Below are 9,739 nucleotides of genomic sequence, written 5' to 3'. Positions count from 1 at the left end.
GGCTCGTTACCACCAAGAAAAACATTACAACACCTGCACCGGCACCGTACGAGAACAAAAGGCAGAGAAACTTTCCAGGCTACAGCAGCGCACTGACATAGATTGTGAAACAAAGCGAAGAGTTGCCACTCCGCTGTATTTTCACTGGCTAACAGCAGCACACTGGCTTAGCTTGTCTATTCAGAGAAGAGGTATCACTTCGGCTTATTTTTCATTCTATGTTATCACATGCATACTACTGCTCATTCATTGGTAGTTGAATTGTTAGGTCTGTTTGATAAGTAATTTACATTTTTAAAACAAATAATAATTTAACATATTTTTAAATTATTGGAGTCAACATCTACTCCTTAAAGATAATTTATTATGTTCTACAACTCATAAACATACACTAACACTACATACTGAGTGTTTGAGCAGCATATCTCCTCTGTGCTACAAAAGATCCGTGGTAAAAATTATTAACATTAATGCTGAAGCCCTCCCCCACAGTTTCAAAAAATCCTGGAGGAAACCCTGCACAGAGAGGGAAAGGGAGAGAGGGCGCGGGGCGTGAGAGCAGTTAAGAAAAAGAAAACCATATAGAGAAATCTGGAGACATGGAAGAAGACAGTTGCCAGGGAAGATAACGTTAGCCGACAACAAAACAGAGTTGGAGAAGCAAGAAAAAATCTGTTAGAAGTCATATACGTTAAGTATATTAAGTATTGAGAGTACCAAAGCTGTTATCAAGGTACTCATTCAAGACCTCTGGTCAGTTCAGTCTTGATTATTGTGTGAAACTGGGCTTGCAGCAAAACTAGAATGTTGCGTGATTTTCATTCTTTCTGTACCAGCACTTTGCAGGTTGTTAATAAAAGAGGAAATGTTCCTGTTTTGTGTGCCCTGAACTTTTTTTTCGTCAAAAAGTTATCAAAAAGGTATATGTATCATTAATGGTAAAAAAAAAAAAAAAAAAAAAAAAAAAAAAAAAATCATTTTTACTTTTTACTCTTGTACTTAAGTACATTTCAGAGCCTGTACTTTCTTACTTTTACTTGAGTAAAGAAGTTGAATTGGTACTTCTACTTTTACCAGAGTCTTTTCTCACACAAGTATCTTTACTTCTACTTAAGTACAGAATGTCAGTACTTTTGCCACCTCTGGTCTGAAGAAAGGGAGAGAGTGAGTGTGCGTGCGTGTGTGTATCTGTCTGTCAGTGTGAAAGAATGTAAAGTTCTAATGTTCAAACAAACCTTGTTAAGTTTTCTATTTTTTATTGTTGTTTTTTAAAAAATATAATTTAATGTATTTATTGTTCTGACAGCTCAGGTCCCTTTAAACAAGAAAAATATACCTCTTTTTGTGCACTTTATTTTTTAAAATAAAGGATGTTTAAGGAGCAACCTGTTTGTGTTTCTGCACTGCAAATTTGCACGGTCAGATTTTTAAAAAATTATACTTTTTTTGTTGTTGTTTTCGTTATCTGATTCATCGATTAATCGAAAAAATAATCATCAGATTAATCGATTATTAAAATAATCGTTAGTTGCAGCCCTACAATTCAGTCCAACCATTTTTCCGGCAAGCCTTCTTAACATAGGCCTGAGGTTATGTCCTTTGCGTTTTTTTTTTTTTTTTTTTTTCCATTTGGGGAATGTTTTATGTGTACAGTTGTATGGTCTTTTTCTTTCTTGCTTGTGAAATAATGCACTTGCACCTTATGTCGCACTGCCTGTCTCACCCAGCTATGGCAATGTTATTGTTGATGTTTTGTTGTTGGTGATGATGTTGATGTTGACGGTCACTTTACTGTTTTGTTTTATCTGTTTTTACTGTGAAGCACTCTGTGTATTTGTACTGTGAAGGGCGCTATACAAATAAAATTTTACTTACTTTACTCCAACAGTCCCATATTCACATACTCCCCCCTGGTTATTTGTAAAGCCATCAATAAACTTTGACATACAGCAACAACTGAAGAAAAGGAGCAAGCAGGTATCGGCTGGGAGGGTAGCTCAGAGTTATGTGGAACAACACTTCTCAGACAAAATAATGGCTTTCACTGATGGGTCCAAAGACCCTGACACTGGACATACAGGAGTTGCAGTTTTCATCCCACACTACAAAGTACATATCAAGAAAAGAACCACAGACCATTTATCAGTATATACAGTTGAGCTTTCAGCTATTATATTGGCGTTGGAATGGCTTGAAGAAAACAACCATAACAATATACTAATAGCATCAGACAGCTGGGCAGCACTCAAAAGTATCAAAACCTTGAAATCATGTGGGCAAGATCTCACTTTTGAAATATATAATCTACTTTACAGAATGCACAGGAGGGGCCTGACGGTTTGCTTTATTTGGGTTCCTGCCCATGTTGGATTAGAAGGTATTAGAAGGTAAGATATGGACATTCTGGCCTAGTAGTCACTTAAATCACACACTGTAGATATGGAAATTCCTTTAAGTAGGGCAGAGGGGAAATCAATAATTAAGAAACGTGGAAAAAGTGTGGCAAGAATACTGGGACATCCAACACACAGGAAGACACCTTTATAACATACAGAAACAGGTTGGGTTTGGAAGAAGGATGGGCAGGAGCTGGAGGGAAGAGGCAGTCATCACACGTCTTAGGATAGGGCACACAGGACTGAATCATACACTTAATAGAATAGGTAAACAACCAACGGTAAATGTGGTCTCTGTGGTATGTCTGAATCCGTCCAGCATGTACGTTGGAGTGTAGAGCATATGAGGAGGAAAGGAGGGCACTAGGAACAGCAGCAAAGAAAGCCAACATATGTTTGAATATAGGGGACCTACTTGGGGTAGAGTCAGAGGTATTCAGTCATCTCATTACATATCTAAAAGATACAAGGCTGATGGAGAGGATTTAGTTTCCTTTTCTTTTCTGTTTTTTTTTCTCTGCCAATCTACTGTCGCACACTCCAGTCCAGTAGGTGGCGGTAATGTGCCTTCAAGTCAGTTGCCAACCGCCAATAAAACCCATAGAAGAAAAAGAACAACAAAACACGCCCCTCCCCTGTGGACTGCGCATGCGACTTTCTCTATACACGGCTTGGAGTTGTTTTGGAGCGGAAAAAGAGTAAGCCTGGGGGGTCTGACTATCACAGGAATTAGAACAATAGAAAGGGTTCTGCTACCAGAATGGACATGGACGTGGAGTCAAGACATGTCGGGATCGGGCGGGGAGAACTGGAAGCTGGAATACCTGCTGCTTGTTCTTCCAACTGCAGTGGCGGGGAGGACGACGAGACAGAGGCCATCGGCCAGGCGAGGGAAGCCGGGGGCTCTAGTAGTCAACATGTCCATGATGGAGGCGTGCTCGGGGGCGTAAGGGAACAGGAGGTGACGGTCGAAATTGGAGAGACTTACTTATGCCAACGAGCTGACAAGACATGGCGTGAGTTTTGTCTGTCTTCCGTAACTGTCTCACTGACGTCCCACCACTATTTAAATTGAGGCTAGTTACCCCCAGCGTGTGATCTGTTACGCACCTGGTACTGCCGTGTAAATTGTATTTGTATCGCATGGTCACAAATTTTGTTCAGTAGACTGTAGGTGTATATATGCCGTATGTTGAGAATTTTCGTCAAGGAAGTCTTGCGGAATAGCACTCGGTTTCATAATGTAAGTTAGAGAGTTCGAATCTCACGATGTGTGCTCTTTTTCTTGGCTAGTTATTTTGTATTTCTTAAGCGTGCAGCATCCTTTCGTCGCAGGCTAATTTATCGACAGACCAAAACAGAATAATGTGAATATTTGATGATAATCACCATAAGTTTAGCAGGATAGGCATTCTCAAGTACCGCTAAATTTCGTCTTTCTTCTCGCTTTATCTGTTGTTGAGAGGTGGCCGACCGCCAGCCAATGTTTGGCCTCAGTTGAGCGTCCGTAGACCTACTTTTTGCGGTGTATCCATCACCGTTGGTACTTGTCTGACCCATGTCTGCGGCTTTTAGGCCAACTGAACATGTTGAGATCTCGCTGATTGACTGTTCAACTAAGCGAGTCAGTACTGGAGAAGAGAAACAAGTATTTTTTCTTCCACAGCGAAAAGACTGGCAGACACCACCAGTGCCATTTGCAACTTCTTATCAGACATATTCTCAGTCAGGAGTTGCTTTATTTTGTAACTGTTGGTGTAGAGCAGTGTTACTCATTGCGCGGCTCGCCAAGCTTTAATGGCTCGCATGGGAGCCAGTGATTTATAAGATAATGCAGCCAATACACATAATTCACACACACACACACACACACACACACACACACACACACACACACGTATATATATAGATATATATATAACTATATATCTATCTATATATCTATCTATATATATATCTATATATCTATCTATATATATATATACACACAGTACAGGCCAAAAGTTTGGACACACCTTCTCATTCAATGCGTTTTCTTTATTTTCATGACTATTTACATTGTAGATTCTCACTGAAGGCATCAAAACTATGAATGAACACATGTGGAGTTATGTACTTAACAAAAAAGGGTGAAATAACTGAAAACATGTTTTATATTCTAGTTTCTTCAAAATAGCAACCCTTTGCTTTGATTTGCTCTGAGGAAAAGTTGGTTTGGAGGCTGAAAATTTTTGCTTATGAATTAGGGCTGGGCGATATACCGAAAATTTGCCGATACCGAAATTTATGACGATAACCGACGTCACTTTGCTCATGTCGGTATGTTTGGTATTTTAAAAAAACAAAATAAAAGTCGATTTTGTCTTTTTTTGGCTGTATGTAGGTAGGCATGTTCGTGTCCCTTTAAGACGCTGTACTATGTGTACAGCGTGCCTAGTCACGTGACTCCACCCCCTCCAGTCAGCAACAAGAAGGGAAAGAGACGATGAGGAAACGGAGGACGGTTCAAATGTAGAAGTGGCTGCGGCTGCAGCTGAGGTAGTCGAAGTAGATTCAGTCGAGCAGGACTTGCTTGTCATATTTTATACTTTTAAACTTGGTTTGATTGTCAGTTGTTCAATAAATTTAACTTAAACTATTTAATATGTATTTTCTTGAGTTATTCTCAGACAGCACAGAGTTAGTCGCACTTCTCAGGCATGCAAACTTGTCGCCTTTCGGCTACAGTCTTTTTTTTTTTTTTTTTTGGTCAGTTGGGTCATTCACATGAATCGCGTAGTTTGGAAGAGACGCCTGGTTTCCGAGTCCGATGGAAAGTTTTAACGTTAGTTTGAAGGAACCGCCTAATGTTAAATTAGACCTTGCATAACGTTATGCTTCAAGCAAAATGGCTAACGTTAGGTAGCAAGACAAGCGGGCCATATGATGCTGGAATTTCCATTAGCAAGATAGCGAACTAATTAGCCAGCTAACGTTAGCTAGTTCTAATGTTAATTCCAGCATGGTCTGCTTGTCTTGCTAACTAACGTTAGCCATTTAGCTCTAAGCATATGCTTGCTATGTAAGGGCCTAGTCTTCCAGCTAACTAGCAACTCCCGTTATAGGAGGGGGGGTACCCCCCCCCCCCCGGACCCTCGTGACACTGTCACCTTTTTTTACTGTGAGGAGTTTGCATGTCTGACTTTTGTAAATACAGCAGTTATAGCAAGTAGGAGGCATACTGTCAGTAAAACTGGATGTGGAGCAAGAAATTATGCTGCCATTGCCCCATCTAGTGGTGAACGGGGAAAAAAAACGTTCCCTCCATTGCAATAAATAGGTCTAGGGAGGCATACTGTCAATATCACTGTCACTGTCACTTCTACAGTAAATCTTATTTCCCCAATATCACTATCACTGTGTTCTCTAAATAAGAACGCCAATAAAATTTTCCTTGTGGTGAAAACCTCTTTTTATCTTGAAAAATTTGTCTTATATGTTTATTGTTACATTTCTTGTCTTGTATATTGATACCATTCAAAAGTAAAACAGACGTGCCTGCTGGTCTGATTTCTTGACAGAAGGATAAGGGACTTTTCATTAAATTAAGTAAGCCAGAGGGGATTGATTTTATCACTGAGTTGTATTCTTTGAAAGGTATAGGAAAATTATGACGAGATATGAAACTCGCATAGGACAGGACAAGACTATGTTCATCCAAAACAGACAAGATATTATGAATACTTCTCTCAAACCATTTGGGATAGAAAAGAGACTTATCTCTTATAGTTATACACTAGTTATTCCATAACAGAGTTTTGTGAGGCGAAAAATTATGAGTGAAGCACAGTTTCCATGAAAGAAGTGACTGCTAATGAAATTTAGACAGTGTGATCGGAAGTTTGGCAGGTGAGTAGTTACAGTTTAAAACAAAAGCAAACCCACCAATTTTTTTGAAAATGTGATTGGGGATGAAGAACCACAATGAATTTTGATGTGTCAAACATCTTTTTAACCAGTTGATTTTAAAAGTATTAATGATATCAACAAAATTAAGCACTTCAAGACCACCTTCCGCTCTGCTATTACATAGAACTGCATCTTTAAGTTTCTGTATTTTCTTTCTCGAGACAAAATCAATAAATAGTTTGTTAATTTCATTAGCAGTGGCATCCTTCACAAAGAGAGAAAGAGATGGATAAACAAAATGAGATACACCTTCAGCTTTTGACAAAAGGACCCTGCCATATAATGTTAGTCTCTCTGAAACCAAAGGTTAAAGATATCTCTAGTTTTTTGAATTCTTCTAGAAAAGTTAAGTTGTTGCCTTGCTATTAAATTTTTTGTAATATGAATGCCCAAATACCTGACTGTGGTTTTTACAGGGATTATCTATGAGAATATCATCACAATTGTGAACGGGCAGTAATTCACATTTAGATACATTGAGTTTCAGACTTGATGCTAATGTAAACTGTTTAACTAAATCAATCGCTTTAACCAACTGTTCTTTATCTTTCAGGAAAAGGGTTGTATCGTCCGCCAGTTGAGAATTTTTTATTTCTCCATTAAATATAGAGATGTCCTTTAATTCTGTATCATGTACTATGTTAAATGACAATAGTTCAACAACTAAAATAAATAGAAAAGGTGAAATCGGGCAACCTTGCCGCACACCACGATTTATATCAAATCTATTCAAGGTGCTATGGTTAATTATCACTGAGCTATTAATTCCTTTATAAAACATTTCAATAGTATCTATGAATTGACTTCCAAAACCAAACAATTTAAGACATTCTACAAGAAACTTATGTTCTATGGTGTCAAAGGCTTTGTAAAAGTCTAAAAAGAGAATGAATGCTTCAGAGTATATTGAGTTTGCATGGTCCAATAAATCCAAAATAAGTCTGATGTTATTACTTATGTGTCTATCTTTAATGAAACCTGACTGTGTTTCAGCAACAATATGAGGTAGACCTGTTAATCTAGTTGCATAAACTGATGCCAGGATCTTAAAATCAATAGTAAGGAGAGTAATAGGTCGGCAGTTTTCTATTTATAAGTTGCCCTTATCTGATTTCGGAATTAGCGATATGTTAATATTAATGTTGTTTCATAGTTGTACTCATCTTTCCCTGACCGACACATTCACAGTACAAAATAAAGGTTCCTGAATGATGTCCCCAAAATGAACATAAAATCCTGGGGATTTACCCTTTTTCATTGAGAAAAGAGCAGTTTTGATTTCCTCTCTGGTCAGGTTAGAGTCACAGGTCTCTTTCAAGTCCTCATCAGTTGTGACTATATGTTTTTTAATCTTATCAATAAATATTTCACAAGAAGGGTTGTTGAATTCTGATTTGTACAAGTTGCTATAAAAGGAAAAAACAGAATCAGATATTAATTTTTGATCCGTACATTTACTACCATTAATGTTAAGCATACTTAGTGACTTTCTTTGCCCATTTCTTTTCTCCAAAGCAAAAAAATAGCTGGAGTTTGTTTCCCCCTCTTCCAGCCACTTGGCTCTAGATCTCACAAATGCAGCCTTGGCTAATTCAATATAAATTTGATCTGTTTTTAACTGCATCTCCTTTACTTCTAGCTCCTCTTCAGAAGACAAGCCAGGTTTAGATAAGAGGAGACCACTCCTACTCTGTAATTCAGCTCTGTTTTGTTTTTAAGAGCTTTTTATTCTTAACCTCTTTTTATAGCAATACTTCTTGTCATATATTTGAAGTACTCCCATTTTTGTGTATTCATTGCCCACAATTTCATTAAAAATTGTGGGCAATGAATGAAAAAAATTTCATTAAAAATTTTGTAGGATCATTAAAGCAGTTGTCCTTAAGGAGGGCATTATTAAATTTCCACTAACCTTGTAATTTAGCTGTATTTTGTGAGCATCCTAGTTTCAGTGTGATTTTTTTTTTTATGGTCTGACAATGGGGCAAAAGAATGGGAGACATCTGTTACATACTGAAGTGCAGAGGAAGAAGTTAAGAAAAGATCAATTCTGGATCTAGATGAGAGGTTACTCTTAGACCATGTAAAATCCTGTATGTCTGGGTTGAAAAACCGCCATGTATCGGTCAGGGAGAGATCTGAGCAAAGTTTTGAAACAATGTTGCTGCTCACAAGAGGTTGATTTAGCTTTGGAGGGAATCTATCTATTGCATCATCAGGACACATTAAAATCACCACTTAACATTACATAAGAGTTAGGATATTTGTGTAATAGATCATTTATTTTTGCAGTTATCTGACTAAAAAGTATCTTATTGGATGAATGAGAATTATGCCCATAAATATTACCTACTATAAAATTTGCATCATGTTTCAAAATGACAATCCATCTACCATCATGTGAAGACACCACCTCTACGATTTCCCCTTTAAATTTATGCAAAAAAATTGAGACTCCAGCAGAACGGTTAGTACCATGACTACAGTAAATCTTAATTTCCCAGTGCCCTTTCTAGAACTTTACATCTGACTCACATGAATGAGTTTCTTGTAAAAATATTAAGTCAGCCTCACTATTTTTACAGAATAGAAAAGTGGCTTTTCTTTTCAGCAAATCGCATATACCTCTGACATTCAATGACATTACCATTAGAGAATCAAACATATAATCCATCAGATAATAAATAAATAAATAAATGAATAAATAAAAGAATGAAGTATCTCTCGCAAATAGATAACCAGAACTTTGAAGTGTGTTTTAAATTCCTCAAACAAGGCAGTGAGAGATAGCCCAAAAAAATTGTGACTATAGAAAAATATGTTGGTGCTATAAACACTGTTAAGTGTAAACTGATTTAATCAATAACTATCAAATACATTGGATTAAACCCAGAATAATGCCATTCAAACAGAACACATTATTCTTCTATCTGTTTTCAACTTTAAGTTATATAAATTAAATATGATGAATGCATTTTGCTCCTCAAAAATAATATAGCAATGCAAGCTATGGACACAATGAATTTTTATAACGGAAATTTGTTTTTATAATAATTTTTATAATGAAAGTTTTATTATATCTTTTGTGAACCAATTATCTCCCTTTACCCCTTGGAACAAATGATATTTGTATAATATTGTATAGGGGTGTGGGATTAATCCACTGAATGTAACTGCTGGTGTTTTAACAACGACTTACATCTGCAAGGCGTCTCTTTATATCCACAGTATAGATACATCTGCATCAGTCACTTCCGATCTATGCGTAGTTTAATCTCCCTAGAGACGTGACATGTTTGGAAACAGCATCCTTCCTCAGTCGTCACAAAGTTAATAGTTCATAGTCAATAAGTCTATGTATAGTTCTTTTATAACCACCCTGGAGACGTGCAGTG

The 9,739-nt window shown here is 37.2% G+C and overlaps 1 protein-coding gene across 1 annotated transcript in view; it reads left to right on the top strand.

Moving 5' to 3' along the window:
- Positions 1-3,034: 3,034 nt before the first annotated feature.
- The window catches only part of kat8 (K(lysine) acetyltransferase 8), a 63,619-nt gene continuing 56,914 nt past the window's right edge, over positions 3,035-9,739 (top strand). Inside the window, exon 1 of the mRNA XM_030058061.1 lies at positions 3,035-3,412. Within this exon, the coding sequence (XP_029913921.1) occupies positions 3,157-3,412 (256 nt within the window). The 5' untranslated portion in view covers positions 3,035-3,156. The remainder of the gene's footprint in view (positions 3,413-9,739) is intronic.

The sequence above is a fragment of the Myripristis murdjan genome, chromosome 8, assembly GCF_902150065.1.
Source record: "Myripristis murdjan chromosome 8, fMyrMur1.1, whole genome shotgun sequence".
Taxonomy (NCBI): Eukaryota; Metazoa; Chordata; class Actinopteri; order Holocentriformes; family Holocentridae; genus Myripristis; species Myripristis murdjan.
Note: the sequence above shows the minus strand (reverse complement) of the source record. Positions and strands in the feature narration are given on the sequence as shown.